The sequence below is a fragment of the Chlamydotis macqueenii genome, chromosome 5, assembly GCF_036417535.1.
Source record: "Chlamydotis macqueenii isolate bChlMac1 chromosome 5, bChlMac1.mat, whole genome shotgun sequence".
In the NCBI taxonomy this organism is placed as follows: domain Eukaryota; kingdom Metazoa; phylum Chordata; class Aves; order Otidiformes; family Otididae; genus Chlamydotis; species Chlamydotis macqueenii.
This window is the reverse complement of record NC_141560.1, coordinates 40,930,530-40,948,351: the sequence shown is the minus strand read 5'-3', so window position 1 is coordinate 40,948,351 and position 17,822 is coordinate 40,930,530. Positions and strand designations below refer to the sequence as shown.

Below are 17,822 nucleotides of genomic sequence, written 5' to 3'. Positions count from 1 at the left end.
TACAAATAAATAGTACAGTTAAAAGGCAATTTAAACAAGTTGTTTAAATGGACTGTAAAACACTATGATATTCAGATATAGCTCAGTTTCTCATATTTTGAAATGCAAAACCAGAAAAAGTCTAGTTAAAAATTAGTAACAACACTGGCAAAATCAAGCAGGAATTGTCTATTAAACCCAGCCTCTTGTTTTATGCATGCAGCCAGTGCCACTTGCTCTCACATCTCAATAACGTTGGTAGCTGACAGGGACAATATTCTAAAAGCATTTTTAAAAAACTTTTGGCAGTTTTTATATTACTCTAAGTGCAGAACCTTCATCAATGCAGCAGTTTGACATTGATTTTAGAGTTCTTTGGACGATTTGAAATTTTACACAGTAAATACAACCCACATAAAGACTGGAGGTTTTAAAAGGAATTTAAACCACCTGAGAGCTTTCCTTTAGCACTAGTAAGGAAGGGGTGCTTACCTTCCTTAAATTACTGTCAAATTAATAAAATGTGGAGTGCTTTGCACTTTAAACTCTGCTGGTTTTCTGATTGCCTGCATGTTACTAGGAAATTAAATACGGTCAAGCGTACAGAGGATTAGAGTGACAGGTTTTGAATTCTGAAGCGAATTGGTTTCTCTAAGGTGTTCCCTCAGCGTTAAACTCTTAAGGAAGATCCGGTTGTTATGCTGCTGCAAATGAGAATTTGGCGGTGCTGCCGGGGGAGCAGGGGTGTCTCTGGCCCCCTTGGTCTGGAGGTCCTGCTCTCCCGGGCGGGCCTGTTTTAGGCGGAAAAACTCGGTTCGGGTGCTGGAGAAGCTGCTGCTGCACGGCTGCTTTGGTGAGAGATTTCCCGAAAGCGCTCCTCTCCTCCCGGGAGTTTTCCCTCCCGCCCCCGCGGGGGCTGCCTGGTCCGGGCCGGACCCTCCCCGGCGGGGCGGGACGAGACGGGGCGGCTCCTCCCCTCCCCGGGCACTGGGGGGCCGGGATGCGGGGCCTTAGCCAAAGCTGGGGCTGGGGCTACCGGGCGTGATCTGAGCCATGGCGAACGTCAAGGTGGCCGTGCGGGTCCGGCCTCTGAGCAAAAGGTGAGGGAGGGGGGACGGGGAGGTCCCGGCTGGGGGGGCGGTGGGGTGCCAGCGGTCCTGTCAGAGGGAACACGGAGGGGGTCGGGTCGGATCGATCGCCGCTGTGGGGGCTTAGCTGGGACCGAGGGAGGGGCAGCAGGCGCTGGGGAGAGCAACGGTAAGGAGCGGCAGGGCTCTCCTCTCCGGGTCCCTAAATGGCTTGGGAAGTTTTCTTGGAAAAGTCACCCGCTGGAGCTGTTAGGCTGACTTCCCTCTTCTTGAGCTCCCCAAAATAGGACAATTGTCATCCCGTGTCAGGGAATCTTCCCTTCCCGTTTTGTTGTTTCTGGTTTTTCCAGCGGGGGCAGAGCCGGATGTTCCCGTAGTCGCTCCCTCCCCGGCTTGCTTGGCTGCAGTGGAAATCCCAACAGCTCGATGGTGTGGCTTGAAGACAACTCCCACAAACAAGACGATGCCGTAGCACAATGCTCTGGTGTTGTTTGGGTACAATGCATGATTGCAGACTTTGGTAATTCGGGGAGGATAAGAGAGAAAAAAAAACAAGCAGCCAAAATTTCAGTGGCTGGTAATTTACTCCTTCTGTTAGAAAAATGCTGTAGCACTTCAGGCAGAAAGGGTTTGGAATGTGGGATGAGCGCGGAGGGCCAGGCTTTGGTTTGATGCTGCCTTGCTGCCTTTCTTTTTAGCATGAGTCCCTCATGTTGTCTTCTGACTGCCTTCACTTCTGTGATAAATAACTCTTTCATGTAGAAGAGAAAACAATTCTTGAAGAGTTGCTCAGGCTGAAAATTGCCCTAGTCATTTAGCCAGCAATACAGTAGCATATTTTGCACTTTTAAATTCTTCTTTGTCTATGGATTTTATGCAAGACAAGATACGAGAGAGTGCTCAATTAAAAAGCCAAACCCAGTAGTCTGAAATATAAAAAGGGAAAGATAGAAAGTAATTTACAGGTTTTCAATATATTTTACCTTTAACTCAGAACTAACCGATTTTAAAAATATCTTGTTCATAATTTCATTAAAAAACAGATTGACTAATATTGTTCTGATTCATTGCATAGCTGTGAATGGAACAGATGTCAATAGATACTGGCATATTTTACGAAGAGTTGCAGCACAGAAGTAAGCAAAGTTTAGCCTTCCATTACTTGCTGTTGCTTTAGTGTTGGAGATATTATTTGATTTTTATTTTCTTCTCTATTGTTAGTCATTCTTAGTATTTACTGGTTAAATAAATTGCCATTATGCTCTCTAGAAATAAAAAAAAACCAGTATACAGTTGCTAAGTATTGACATTACAGGACAATTTGTTAGTGATATTAAGTTATGCAGACCATAGGACCCTTTTGTTGGCTGCCTATTTGCAATTACTTAGTGGGGTCTCCTGTAGACATAAGTTAAAATTAGTGTTTCTTAGCAGTTGAGGAAGAGAGGCCAAAGACTGAATTGGCAGAGGTGTAATCTTCCCTCTCACCAGATCCTCCTTGGTGAGGAACTTTGCACCTCATCTGTCTTAATGTTTCTCGCCCAGTGTTTCTCCCCTCACTGTATTAAGCAGTGCCTAACAGTGCATATATCACTATAGCATTAAACAGCATGTGTAACTCTGTCAGAGGCTGTTAAATAATTCCATCTATTCAACCTGTGGCAGTGTACCTGATGGGATGGGGAGGCAGAGACCAGTCTTGTGGTATTTGACCCCAAAGGCAATAGGCCGTTTGTTTCTTGTACTGTGTTGCCACAGCTGAGATCAGCAAAAGTGTTTCAAGATGGATTTTTATCTTTTATAAAAGAGAAGGGGGAGTGATTGGATGTTCTCTGTGAAGTTTCTGATATGAGAACTTGCTTTTTAGCCTTGACCAAAATTGTCCGAGTGCAATGACTTTGAGGCAAATACCAAATACATGATATGAAGACTTAAAGTAACCTGATAGAGACTGGAAGGACTAAAGCTCTCAGTGGGGGCAAGGACCTGCTCTTTCTATTCCAGCTTTTTATACCATTCCACATTGTGGTCACACAAGCCTCTCACCCTCTCTGTATACACATGCTGTGGTTGCCTCTAACAGATACCTGTCTTGCCAGATCTCCTAGGATCTCTTAGGTGCTTTAAAAGGGAAAACTTCCTGCAGAAAAATTTCAGTGCAACTGGTCCGAAGTACTGTAATGTGTACAATCACAGTTCCAGCCAAAAATATTACACTTTGTTTTTTAAGAGTCCCCAGAATGGAAAAGCTCCGGGCAGAGGCTAGAACTAGAGAGTTAGTTGGCTGTTTCTAGACTATCATACAACCTTTACTTGCTCATGGCTTCTTTTCATTTAATTTGCAATGGGAGATGAACATTGGTTTTGCATCTTAAAATTTACAGAATATTCAGATGTTAAAAGATGTTAATAATACAGGAGTCCATAAAAATCCTGCTTTGTGTTTAAAGTTTCCATTTTTTATAAATCATATTAATTGCATCTGCAACTCATTATTTAGCATAAGGCAAAGAGTGGTCTTTTTGTTCTGTGCCTGCACAGTTCCCATCACAATGCATTCTTTGACAGAGAGCTCCTATGCGCAAATAATCCCCGATAGTTACAACGTGAGTACAGTTATACAGAATGCAGAAGTTTTTCCTTTGCCTAAACTTTAAATAGCTTGTACCCAGTGTTCTCCACAATGCTATCAGTCATTCTGTAACAGGCTAAATGTATTTTTGTTTGGTCATCAAAATGTTGTCCTGGGAGTAAATTCCCTCAAATGTGTTCCCTGGAATAACATTGCTTTAAAAAAAGTCTTTATTTTACATTTACTATTCTATACTCTAAAAAAGATTTGTTACTTTGTAGCTACATAGATACTTATTCTGTGTAAATACATTTCCCACTCAGAATGAAATATGGAAGCTTGAATGGGTGCTATAAATTGACTACAGCAATAGGTAATAATCAGGTATTAAGTAGGAGCTGGGATCTGATGAAATCCCTTTATGGTTTATTTCCGGACATCTTAATGCTTGGTCTATTAGATATTAAATTTTGTAAGGAAAATGTAATGTTATTTTTGGCAGCCAGTCAGAAGCTGTTGATGGAAACACACTCAATGCTAGCACGTAACTATGTGAACTGGGAATGTTTCTTTTTCTTTCTTGATTTCTGCTGTGGAGTATGCCAGCACCATGGTCTGCAGTGTGGTGCTGTGATACCAGACCTGACGCTCCAGACCTGGTAATAGTGTGACTGGCTGATAAAGAGGGGACGTTACCCTTCAGGTATTTTGGTGCTGTGTCTGGGGCTCTCCTTGCGCCTGAGGAGCTTGCTTAATGCTGTCTTGGGTAGTTGTATGCTACAGTAACATCTGCAGCGGTTCGACGTGCCCTTTGACTGTTTAGGTAGGCCATCAGAAACCAATGCTCGTTTTTATGTGCCCCTAGTTTCAAAACTGTTAGTCCCCGTGGTATCCCATCACAATTCCAGTACCTGGTTGTGGCTGCTTATTGCTTTTATGGTGGACCTCAGCCCTCTGTTACATGAGAGAAGGAAGGGAGGGCTGTGTTTGTGGATGGGAGGCCCTCAGGGAAGGGAGCAGTCAGTGTGTCCAGGGCAGTATGGTCCGGACTGGGATGGAGCACAGCTGCCTCGTGGTTTTTGCTCCGTGAGCCACTTCTCTGCATCCAGCTGGTCTCAGTTCACTTGTGCATGCTTGTATTCCCTTGTCTCAGCGTAGCTGGAGAACTGCAGTGTAAGTAGACATAAAGATGGGAAAGGAGGGTTTTAAAAAGCGGTGCTCTATACCACAATGAAAAGCCTTGCGTGTGACTATAGGATTCTCTTTTTAGCATGCACCAGTGACAAGAAGGCATTGCATTCCTTCACGGATTGTGCATTGAGGCCTCAGTAAAATCATCCACAGCAAGTTTGTTTAATTGAATCATAAAATTACAATGGTGTAAGTTAAAAAACTTTGACGCTAGGGCATGTGAGTTGCCCTCTGACACTTTTTGAGAGTCTGAAGTACTTTGCTGGGCCCTGAAGTTTGGGAGCTACTTGTGCAGGACCCAGCAAAACCAAAGACATATTCTGCTATTGAAAATATCTTCTTCAAAATATCTTCTCAGCTGCTTCTGTGGCCTGGAAAAGGAGAGACTGGCAAGGAGCTCATATTTGAAAGGGTCTTTCCTGGTGTCTTTACTAACTCACAAATGAACTCGCCCATCCTCTATGAACCTCATAGACATATCACCCAAAAGACTTGCTGAACAGATTAATTAACATGAAAGCTGCCCTTTGCCTTTCTCTGCTTTGCATTGTTTCCAAGCTGTAACTCAAAGCCTCCTAGCCAGCTGTTTATTTCCCAGTCCTCTCAGGAGTTCCTGAGCTTGTCCTGCACACATTGGCAAAAGTAGTGTCGGTCGGGGTAGTCCCAAGTGGCAAAGCTGAACCACACTTCCAGCTGTGCAGGTGTTGACTATCAGAGTCTGAGCTGCAGCAGAAGTTTTCCTCACCACTGCTGCTCTGTATGGCAAAGTCCTCTAATTGCCTTCCAGGGATGCAGCAGGTGATGAGGCTTGAGGGTGAGATATAGGGGTGGAGCATCCACCTCCTTTGCTCTTTCTAATTACATTGTGGTAAGTAAAAGGAAGGATTATTATGTAAGCAAGACTTGTTGCTGTTTTATAGGCTCTGCTACTATCTAATGTACGTGCTTGTATATAACCACAAGAACTTAAGTAGGGCAATATGGCCTACTGCTGACAAGAGTGATAACTGGTAGCAACTTTTGTAGAAAACATTCCGTGATTCTTATGCATAACGGATGTTAAATGCTGTATCAAAATAAAATTAAAGCAACAGCAGATTGGAAGTTATTGTTTTTCTCCCTCTTACCCACACCAAAGCAAAAGTGATTGTTTTACTTACTCAACCGTATTCCTTTAAAAATGTTTATTTTTCACTAGTTGCTCAGTGTTGCCTTTTTAAAGCACTTTTTGAACCAACCCTGTTCAGATTGTATCTGTGTCTTAAAACTTCATAATGCCAATGGCAAGAGGAATGCGTTCTGAGGAAAGAGAGCCGTAGACATTTAGGATAACATTTCAAAAGCTTTTCTAATTGTATTTGGAAAAAAAAAAGTCATTATGGTACTTCATTCAAACAGTTGTGATACACTACTTCAAATGTATTTGATGCAAGTGTATAATGACACAAGATATTGACATCATTAGTATTCATACAGGTTTTTTTTTTTTGTTACAACTTCAACTTCTGCTTAAATTAGCTTTTTCGTTCTTTTTGGATAGTGTTTAAAAAGTGTTTGTACTTATTTTTCTTGAAAAAACAATCTTGGTAAGAAGAGAACATTTGTTTTCTTTTATATTTCTGAAGGTAGATGGGATGATTTTTTTTTCTTCTTTTTGGTACTTTTCTTGAGCTTACTTAAACTTTGCTCTGTGACCCAAGTTTGTGTTGGATAAATTAGCTCCCTGTTAATGGAATATTGCCATAATCTCTATTAACTGCTTTACTGGATGTAAATTAAATAACTTTCTTAGAAATCTGTATACATTTTACATTAGCACAAGAAATACATTGCAGTCAAAAGTTATCTGGAAAATGGGTGTAGTATAATTTGTTTTGTAGGTATTCACCATATGTTCCACATGGATGTAATTTTCAAATACAAGACAAAATACTGCTTTCTTTAACAAAAATTACAAAGTTGTCTTTCATTTCAAAGGGACCAGTATCTGTGAAAAGAAAAAGTGTAAGTATAGGGAAAAAGATCCAGCTAACAGGCAAGAGTACAAAACACCTTTTAGATTGCTTAAGTCTGTTAAATACTTCTCATGTTATTCCAAGGTTTAGACTAAGGCAGGCCATTAAATACAGTGTAGCAGAGTGTCTTTCTTCTACCCTGTGGTCCTCTCAGACCTAGACAAATGGCACACTTTTATCTACTGTGATAGCTGAGAGAATGTTGTTCATCTGTGTCCCTCTGTTACATGACAGTCCCTTTCTTCAGATGGTGGTTGCTGAACTCTGTCCCAAAAACCGTGGGTTTTGAGGTTGGTACCTTATGGTGGGAAAGAGCTGTCCCAGGCCTCCAAGAGTTGCTGTCTGAAAATCCATACAAACTGCATTGGTTATGCATTGCTCAAGATTACAGGCTTTTTATACACAGAAGAGCTGTGATTTTTAAAAGAACAACTGATATTCTGATTTTGTGTTTATAGAGAGGAGGTCCCTCTCCCAAACAAATATATTTTAACATTTGTGTATCCTGTTTTGTAACCTAGCCTATTGTTAAGGTTATCTTGACATCTTTTCCTCTCTCTCTCTCTCAAATTAGTTATTTAAAGTTTCATGTAAACTATCATTGAGGCGGCTGCTCCTTTCTCTTAGTGCCTGTCCTTGGCACTAGCAGGTGGTTTTTGTAAGTCACATCTGTGTTTTTATAAGGGTTCTGCATCGGCAGTCTTTCCCAGATGCATTCTTCTTCCTGCTGCATGAAGCAAATTTTCTAACTTTGTTAAAGGGCAGACTTTCTAGCTCTTTAAAAGGGCAGGACTCTGCATGTCTTGAGTGGCCACCACCACCCATTATACAAAAGGTGATGCTTCTGCTGATTTTATGTGAAAATACTGTGCCTGTCCTCATTTAAGCCCAGGGCACAAAGCACTAGCTACTGACGGTTTGCCTCCCAGAGTAAGAGGCTGACTGTCTCCTCTTCTTTCACTCCCCTTGTGGCCTGTGCAAAGGCAGCTACAACAGTGTCCTAAAACAACAGCAAAAACAGCTTTTGGAAGCCTTCTAGCAAATATTTTGCATTTTCACAGAACACTGTTCCTCCTAAGTCCTAATAATACTTTGTGAGTATGAAGAAGGGCTGAAAGAGTTGGGGTTGTTCAGCCTGGAGAAGAAGAGACTTGGGGGAGGCCTTATAGCTGCCTTCCAGTACTAGAGGGGCCTAGAAGAAAGACGAGGACAGACTTTAGCAGGGCTTATTGTGATAGCAGAAGGGGTAATGGTTTTAAAATAGAGGGAAGCAGATTCAGACTGGATATAAGGAAAACGTTTTTTACAATGAGGGTGATGGAACACTGGAACAGGTTGCCCAGAGAGGTGGTGGATGCCCCATCCTTGGAAACATTCAAGGCCAGGTTGGGCGGGGCTCTGAGCAACCTGATCTGGTTGGAGATGTCCCTGCTCCTTGCAGGGGGGTTGGACTAGATGACCTTTGAAGGTCCCTTCCAACCCTAACCATTCTATGATTCTATGAGTGTCAGGATGTTTTGGAGCAGGGATCCGATTTTTTTTTTTGTATATAGCAAAGGAAAATGGGGCACAATGTCACAAAATAACCTGGCTAGAGCCATGACTGTGCTGGGCAGTTTCATTCTCTAAGACCACATACTCTATCTGAGAGAAGCTGTAGTAAAGTAATCTGACGTGACTGGTTGCATAGAGATAGCTGTGCATCTCCCCTGGGGAATGGTGCAGAGGCTGGATGCTAGTCTCCTGGAACCTTTCGGCGGTACCTGGTAAAACATCATGACTGTGCACAAAGAATTTGTGTGAGTTTTGGGTAGGGTTTCCCCAGTTTTCTTTTTAGTCCAATGCTTTATGTGAACTTTAAAAAGCAGTGCACTTCTAAAATTTTCCTACCATCTTCCTATCTGTAGCATAGATTTTAGACAAAGTAATGGAGGCTTGCACCTCTGTTTTCAGAATTCAAAAGTTTACTGTAGCAGCTGCTTTTGATACAATGAAAGAGGTACCTAAGCAAGAGAGAGAGTGCATAGCAGCATTCAGTGTTGCAGTCATTTGTTTAACTATGATCACAGATTGAATTCTGTCCCGGTGGTATGAAAACTGACCACTGTATCCAAATTCTAGTTTGCATGGAAATCATGGCATTTGCACAGAATTTCTTTGATGCAAAAGTCCATGAATTATACTGTCTCATTACTCAGTAAACAATTGGAAAATCAAGGGTGGATGAAGCTGGACTAACTGGACCGTGGCTTTGTTTTAAATCCTCCTTATTTCATGCTTCCTTAAATGCTGATGGTATGACAGATGAGAAGACTTTTCCTCTCCTCTTCCCTCCTCCGCTCAATGCCTCTGTCATTCAAGGAAGGTGTCTGATGCTCTTGTTGTAGCAGTACAAGACTTCAGAGATGGTGCAGACAGGAACTCTCTTCTTGCACTGTGCCATTCGCATGGGCAGGATTGCAGAGCTTACTGTGATGGGAGGAGGCTATCCTGAGCTTCCTCTCCTAGCCCATGAATTTATGTATCAAAAGTCTGGTAAGTTTAAGATGACTTTAATTGTCTGAGCAGGCCTGTATCTAATCAGAGCACTGACAATGCCTCATGTTTATCTGTGCACCAAATATTCCTATTTTTGTTGCTATGTAGTATTTGCAGAAAAGATAGGAGGAAACCATGTAAGGAGGATGGTGATCATTAGGATTGATAATTTTTTTACTGTCAGATTGTGTTAGCCATTATCCGAGCCAATGAAAGCTCTGTGCCACTAGGAGTAGCCTTTAAAGATAACTTGGGCAGCATGTCTAGTGTAGCAGCGTGCTGTCTTGGTGAACTCTGTGTACTTGGCTTCGATGTAGATTTTTAAATTATTTATAAACATCTGTTCTGAATTTGGTAGGAGGATTGCTGACTGGGTGTGCACTCCTCTTTTGCAAGACACACTAAGCCAGTTATGACTTAAAGAGAAATATCCAAAATAATATTAGGTATTACTAAATAATGAAAAACACTGAAAACAAACTTTAGGTAAATTTATTGATTATTGATACCTTTTTAAAAAAAAAAATTCTGCATTAGCCAAAGTGAGGATGTTCATACTGTTAAAAGCTCTTGAATTTCACAGCTTACAGCAGTAGGGATAAGGATACAGATTACGCTGGTGTCGTGGAGGGATGCTGTGTGTGGGAAATTGTGGTTGTAGGTACCTTAACTTGTCAGTAGAGTACAGAAGCTCTAATGGCTGAGGGCTTTGATGTTCTTTTCTACAATTTCTGATGAAGCAGCACAGAGTCTTAGTGCTCTTCTCATTGCACTCTTAGTCTCTCAACAGATGTGTCCTCAACCCGTTTTGCCTGGGGCAAATCCTCTGATTACTAGAATAACTCAGAAAATACACCCTGCATTGTTTGTTTCATTGTTTCTGTGGCCAGGGTCAGTCATTTGGGAGGTGCAAAGGTGGCAGCTTCTCAAAGATATCTCTGCCAAGGCCAACAATAAAGTGGAGGCAGAGACACTTTATGATATACTGTTAGTGGGAAGGAAAATATAAATCTGAATGTTCCCTGAACTTTTCCACATAAAACCTTTAGGCTTTATGACCAAGAAAAAGCTTGGGTTAGATTTGCATCAGGATTATACTGCAGCTACTGGCATGGTGACTGCATAGGGGTGCCATTAGATGGCACAGAGTGCCCCAGGTACAAGTGGAGGTAGTTTGGTAAATGTTGTACCTTAGTCATGGGCTATTGTGGCTATAGGTCGCATCCTGGGAAGTGACAAAGTCCCAGAGACAGCAGTAGTGACCGCTGGCATGCATCCTGTGGAGCTTGTTACAAGTATGCTTTTAGTTGTGTTTGTAAGCAGAGTGTGAAAATGTCTATCACAGTAGGCCACAGAAGGCCGCTTTTTTTCTAGAAGTCTAAAAAAAAAAAATAAAGTGAATTTTTCCAAAAACCAGAACTGACACGATGGCCCAAATCAGCAAAAATCTCTGTGAGAAGGGAGGGATTGATTCTGTTGCCGTGCTGCTTTTGAGGTCCTCTCCCTCAGTACAGGTTAACATTGGATTTGCAGTTAACCTGGGTGATGGGAACTTGTAGGTAAGCATAAGTACCTGCAACTATTACATTGCAAGGTTATTTTCAAAATTTGTATGAGTAGCACATACTCAATTCTTCCATAAATGATTTAAGATTTCTCGTGTACTTGAGTAGTATGTCTTGGCTTTAGTATGTTTGATTACTTTGGTGAGCATTTGGTGGTCTGTATTTGTAGAAGCTGTTTTATTGTATGACGTGACTACTGCTAATGACTCTGGTATTTTTGCTCTACTGCATGTTCATGTTTTTAAAATAAACAGAAGACTTTTAGAAGTCAGCTCCTTTGTTCTCCAAGTGCCTGACTGTTATTTGAGAGGGTGGAGACCTGGGGCAAATTTTGTAAAGTCTGAAATAAACAACTGCCCTCTTTCTTTCCACCCACTGCTTCCTCCAGCTCTGTATACTTACTTGCGCTTTTGTACTCGGTGTCTGAACTTGTCTCAGTGCGGTCCAGCAAGCTGTGGAAGTGTCCCTCTTGGGGGGATCTCCATCATTCCGTGATTCTTTTCTATTGGCTTGTTTTTCCAGGTCTTGCAGAGTGTCTGTAGTCCCTCTGGGGTTACATTAGGTTTACATGTTGTCTGCGGAAATGATTTGTCATAGGAACAGCAAATGTTATGAGGAGATTTTGCTTTCTGCTGCCCCTGCTTTTTGGACTGCCACAGCAGCTTTGGTGCTGTCAGATCTCTCTTGTAGCTCCTCATTACAGCCTTGCCACTGCGTTCTGTACTTGTGTCACCGTTCTGTTGCTGGGTCTGCATTTCTCAAACTTTCTCTGCCTGAGAATATCCAGATCTTTCCTGGGACATTAAATGGTCTTTCTACAGCTCTATCTTTGCATGAAAATGAGTTATCTGTACAAAGTAATTTAGAAGAAGAGAGGCACTTCACAAACATAGCATGAATTTTTCAAGAAGTGGGAAGAAGGGAGGATGGGGAAACTAAATGTTAAGATGACTGTGACTTCTGAGCAGCAGAAGTCCAATGTGTTTAGTGTACTTTTGGAATTTATTTTATTGGCACAAGGAATACAGCTTTCATACCTGTGGAGCAGAGCACCCATTCCTAAGGATGACAGATTGTTTTATCAGTCAAATGCAAACTTTGTGCACATGGGTGTAAGACTTTACTGACAAACACAGTTTTTGCTGAGAGTGCTTTTGTAGTGTTTGCAATCTGGAGTTAAGGTCGGGACATCTGGAACAGCTGTGAGCCTGCTTTGCCTCCTGGGCTTTATATATTAAACTGCGTTCTTTCTCGAAATTCTCTGGTTTGTATCTAAAAGAAGGATGAAATAAACACATGTTTACAGGAAGGCTGAACAGACAGTTTGTAGAGCTGGGAACAGCTGCAGGTCCAGTTTTCTTGTGCTCAGTGCTCTCTGGCTGTAAGCTGCTGCAGAAGGGAGGGGTCCCCATTCCCACCACTGCGTGTTTCGGCCCTTTCTCTTGCTTCGGCTTAGCGACCCTGTGACTGCTGTACTCAGAGCTCTGGAAGGCTTGCTGGCCCTGTGGCACCTTGATTATTTATTTTGGTGTGTTTGTTTTCTGATCACACCTGACTTCAGTTGTTGCATGGGTGCATTATTGCTACATCAGATGCAAGAGAAGAAGTGGGAACACATGGGATGTTGGAGCTGAGAAGAGAAATTGCCCCTTGCAGCAGCCACCTGCAGTTAGATAGATAAAGTATGATGTGAATCTGTACTCAGAGCAAGGGGAGACTTGAGATCTATCCCTGCTTGCTGGTGACTTTCTTGTTGTGTGGGACTTGAATAAAGCTTCTTGACTGCTGCATAGATCCTTTTGTCTGCATAGCGAGGAATTATGTTACTTTGTGGTAAAAGGTGGTGTGGTAATTTTATTTTGTGTTGTTTGTATTTTACTGGTTTTATATTTACTTTAATCTAAGTATATAAATATGAGCATATAAATATATATATGAGAAATTTTTGTACTTCAAATGTTTTATGTTTGGAATTTCTTCTTTATCTTGAATATTCAATAATGACTGTGGCCTGGGAGAACATCAGGTGATGAGAACCCACAGCATGAAGTCAACTGGAAATTGAACTCACGATTCATGGGGTTGTGTATAGTGCATGTGAAGGCAGTGAGTATCATGTAATTATCATAGGTGGGGTTGGGAGCACTGCTTGTTGTTGAGGTTGCTTTATGTCTGCAATTAGAATACCCTTACCTTTAAAACTATTACAAGCTTTTCCAGATTTCCAGCTAAAACTCTTTAACATGCTCAGTGAAGACTTGTGAGAACATAGCAGGTAAAAATTTTAAGAGATCTGCTTTCTCTGAGCTTGTATTCTCTAGTGTGACCGAATTGTGCTTACACCAATGCTGTAAGTCAAAAAAACTCATCAGTTGAGCACTGCCTTGATAAATTGAGCTCAGTGTTGTCCAAGTTACAACTGAAGCACAGGTACAGGAAGAAAGAACAAGGTCTTCTGTCACACTTAATTGCAATATTGTGTTTAACCCCAGCTGGTGTCCAGGAAGAAACTCTGATTTGGTTGTAGAGTGTACAAGTAAACTTGCGATAGACTGGAAGAGCTGACAAGGAGAGTAGAATGATGTACCTTTGGAGCAGAGAGATTAGCCTAAAATCAGCTACAGTGCAGTAGGAGAAGGGAGCTGAGACCTGCAGAGTAGTTGAAGACACTAAAGTTGAATGTGGGCCCATCAATGAGATGCTAGAGAGAACAGATAGCAGGTACCTGTAAGGGATGATGGGTGTGGTAGGAGAATAGGAATTTAGTGAGCTGTAACTGGGGTGATAAGACTGGAGAGTTAACAGTAGGATGGAAAAGCAGGGAATGCTTGTGGGGTTAGGAAGCAGGATAGGGCCAAGATCATACTTGGGGAATGGTGAAAAGAATCTGTGTAACTGAAGCAAGCTCCCTCTTAAAGGATCCCTCCAGTGTTGTCTGTCTTCTGCTGTTATTAAGTTATTATTAAATGCTCTGTCAAAATGTCCCATTTCCTCTTAGATCTGGTCTGCTGTAGAGGATAACTGTCTGGCAGAGGTTTGTATGTGGATATGGAAGTCCCCAAACTTACTTATGTTGGAAAACACTTGCTTTTCCAAACATCTGTGCTGGTTCCTGCTAGAATGGAGGTCATTTTCACCTGAGCTGGGAGGGGAACTGGAGCTGGTGGCACTTGTGGCTGGGGGACACAGCTGGGACAGTTTACCCAAATTGGCCAAAGGGCTGTTCCACACCCTGTGACACCATGCTCAGTCTATCAGTGAAGAGGGTGCTGAGGGGAGGCTCCTGCTACTTGGGACGAAGCTGAGCATCAGGATCCACCATGAGCTATTGTACTGTAAATTATGTGCTTAAGTATTTTCTATTATTGGGTTGGTTGTTTTCCATCTCTGTTTTGTTTTCTTCTGTTGTTCTCTTAAACTTTTTTTTTTTTTTTAATCTCAACCCATGAGTTTCTTTCTTTACCAATTCTCTTCCCTGTCCCACTGGAGGGTGGGGGGAGTGAGCAAGAGACTGTGTAGCTTGGTCCTGAGTGGGGCTAAACTACAACAGCATCTAAGAAATTGCACGTGTACAGATTAAATGCATCAGTTGCAACTTGCTACCCTTAGATACTCACAGCCTCTGTCCTTAGGTACCTGTTCTTCATTTGTTCTCAGGGAGCCTTACGGGGCCTCTGTTCAGTCCTCAGCTGTCCATAATGCAACATTTGGTACCCAGCTGTAATAATGTGAATTCTCTCCCCTGTGAGGGTTCCTCTTCCTCCTGGGGTCTGACTCAGGGCTCTGGTGGCTGACGTGTTGAACTGCTGAACGCACACAGCTTAACAAAAACCTCTGGGACCCATGTTTGTATTTTTGATGTAAAGTGCTACGTGTAAGTACATATTACAGAAAGTACTAAGTTCAGTCTGTCTCAAGGCAGGTGCTCAAAATCAGTAAAGTGAAGCACAGACTTTAAGGTAAAGCGTCATTTTCTGTCTGCAAAACAGGAACAGCCTATGCTCAGAAGTGTGTTTAAAACTTCTTTATGCTTGTAAAGCTCGAGTGCTACAGTGATTGTCTCTGTGTAAGTCTTACGTGTCCTAAGGCATTGTTTTGACACAGAAAGCATGGGGTAAAAACTAAGAACCGGAGAGGAGAGACACAGAGGCAGGTCACATTGTGCTACGTGCCACCTGGAAGTTAGAGCTGTCAGTGAAAGGAGATTGTAATTGGTGAGGTAGTAAATATTTCTGTATGCATGCAAGGAAATCTGTTAAGACAGATCTGGGGCCATGAATGAACGGTGGTTAAGTGGGTTTGAATTTTCTAACTCTTCTTTTAACTTACCTAGTTTTTCACTGACCTGGTGATACTGATCCAGCTGATTATCAGAGGATGTATGTACGGTTAATCTGAAATGGCAATGTCTGTGCCTTTGGCTTGATTTTAAACAAAGCCTGACAAAACTGCACAAAGGACAAAATTGATTTTATTTCTAAACCATTTTCTTCCGGCTTTACAAAGGGATTAGGCTTCATCAAAATAAAACTTTCTGGTAAAGTTGCAGTTTACAAGATCTGTCAGTATGAGAGCACAAAGCAAAATATAGAAGAAATCTAAAGAATAAAGCATCTTTCTCTGTTCTTAGCCTCTCAGTACCAAAGTGTTTGGTTATTTTCTGCTGTCAGATAAGTAGGCTGCTGACCTCATCTTCCTCATTTCTATCTTGCTATGTATAAAAAAAAATCCATGATAATTATTGAGAAGGATATCAACATACCTATAAATAAAGAGCATCCTTAACTTCAGGTAGCTATCATGCTGTCAGCCCACAAATAAGCTGTTGGTTGGCTTTTTGTTTTTTTGATGCTTTGGCTTTTCTGATGAGACTCATCTTTGGAAGTGAAAGTTGGCTGTAGCAGCCATCTAACTGTGTTCAATGGGAGCTTTATACTGACAGTATGTATGAGTGTGTGGTTCTTCGCACTTGTGGAACAATCCTGTCCATTTACATTTCAGGACAGTTTGTTTTGCTAAAGAGTACTTTTTGGAGGACTACAACAAACACTTTGGATTATGTGGTAAAAATCAGACAGTACAACTTGACCACACTTGTGGCTCACAGGTCTGTGACATGGACCCATACTCCACAAAGAACAGCCAGTCTACACATGCTCCGCTCTACTTCCTTGCAAATATAATTTAAAACAAAAACTCCTAATTTGAAGTAAAATCCTAACAAAGTATTTAGGACAAGCACTTGGGAACTGTTTAATGACCACAGACCCGTTTTGTTGTTTTACTGTGGAGATACTTGCCTGCAGATCTGCAAATGCTACTTCTTGTCACAGAGTGTCTTGGGAGTGTCTGTTTTATAGCTCTTTCTGATTTGCAATTTGTTAAAGTAAACACACGTTTCCAGAGTTTACAAATTCGATGTGCTTCTTTCTATGCATTTTTGAATATGTTCTGTTTTCAGAGAAAGCGCAGAAGGAGGAAGAGTGATTGTAGAAGTTGATGACAAAGTGGCAAAAGTCAGAAATATAAAGGTATGATTTTTTTTCATCTTATCTTTGTCATATAAAGATCCTGATATCCTAATGCTTTTATATATTTGCTTGACCATTGTATCATTTTATTAGAAGTATTAAGGGAGAAGTTTAAACCGGCACAGCTCTAGAATAATTGCAGCAAAAGTGTGTGCGACGGGGGTTGGTTTTGTTTGGGTTTTTTTTAGAGTATATAACATGTAGCTGCATTTTCTATATTTTGCATTTGTCAAAGCTGCGGCAGTCTGGCTGCACGCCATCATTCAAAGCTGTTAGTAAATTGTTTAGAATTTTGTGCTTCTCTTAGTAACATCTGGATAATTTATTTCCCTGTGTCTGTCCTGCTGTCATATTTGCACTCAGAGTGCAACTGACTTGCATGAAATGGAGTAAAATGTATTCGGCTACACTTCAGGCCTTGGTAAAAGACCAAGAACTATAAGAATAAATTGAATGTAGCTGTCATCCTCTGTGAGAGGTCTAGAGCTGGTGTGCATCGGAATCAGCTTTCTGGTTTAGATTCTTGAACTACTTAAAGCTGCCACGGTCCTTTACTAAATTAACAGAATTTATGTTGTCAAACGTTTTTGCTTGAAAGGCAAATAGATGAACTGTGAGGTAACTGTGATGACTGTCGGGATCCTAAAAGGTGTATGCATTTTGTATTTCTTGTCTCCTTTTTCTTCATATCTGCAAGCAACCCAGTTATTCCGGATTGTTGATTCAAGAAGAGAGAGAATTTATTGCGTTCTGAAGAGAAACAGTGGCAAAAATTGAATTAAAACATTTGAACTATTTGTCTTGTTTCCATTATACTTATTTTTGTATTGGCTACAAGTGTTCTTTTTTTTAAAGAAGGGGGAGAGAAAAATACTAGTGGTATGAGAAGTCTCATGGGTGTAAAATGTTGCTTATTTTCTGTATATGCAGCGTCTGAGACTCACTGCTTTCTGAAATAGTTTTTCCTAATTCCTTATACGTGTGATAAAGCTCTCACAGAGACACTTATCCTCCGAGTGTGATGCTGTCTGTTTCTGGTTGTTGTCGCTTGGTCCCTATGACAGGGCTGTGAGGATCTGGGCCTCAAAGGCTGCCCACCATGGGCAAGGTGAACCTCCCTTGGCAGGTGGAGGCCTCAGTCATGCAACTGCCTAACTGGGTCCAGCTGAGCCTTGCTAGACCTAGAGGGTTTTTTATTCTGTCTTTTTAAAGAGGAGCTGTAGGCTGCCTTGGGATGTGGGGGAAACCGCAGCAGTGGGGCGGACTGCTCGTAGCAGGCTGAGAAGGGTGGTTTGGAGATGCAAGGCCTGGCTTGTGGGTGTTTTCTCTCTTGAGGTTTCCTA

The 17,822-nt window shown here is 41.7% G+C and overlaps 1 protein-coding gene across 1 annotated transcript in view; it reads left to right on the top strand.

The window, feature by feature from the left end:
• The first annotated feature begins 1,001 nt into the window (after positions 1-1,001).
• STARD9 (StAR related lipid transfer domain containing 9) overlaps positions 1,002-17,822 on the top strand; it is a 113,850-nt gene continuing 97,029 nt past the window's right edge. Inside the window, exons 1-2 of the mRNA XM_086749807.1 lie at positions 1,002-1,079; positions 16,410-16,479. Coding sequence (XP_086605933.1) covers positions 1,033-1,079; positions 16,410-16,479 — 117 coding nt within the window. The 5' untranslated portion in view covers positions 1,002-1,032. The remainder of the gene's footprint in view (positions 1,080-16,409; positions 16,480-17,822) is intronic.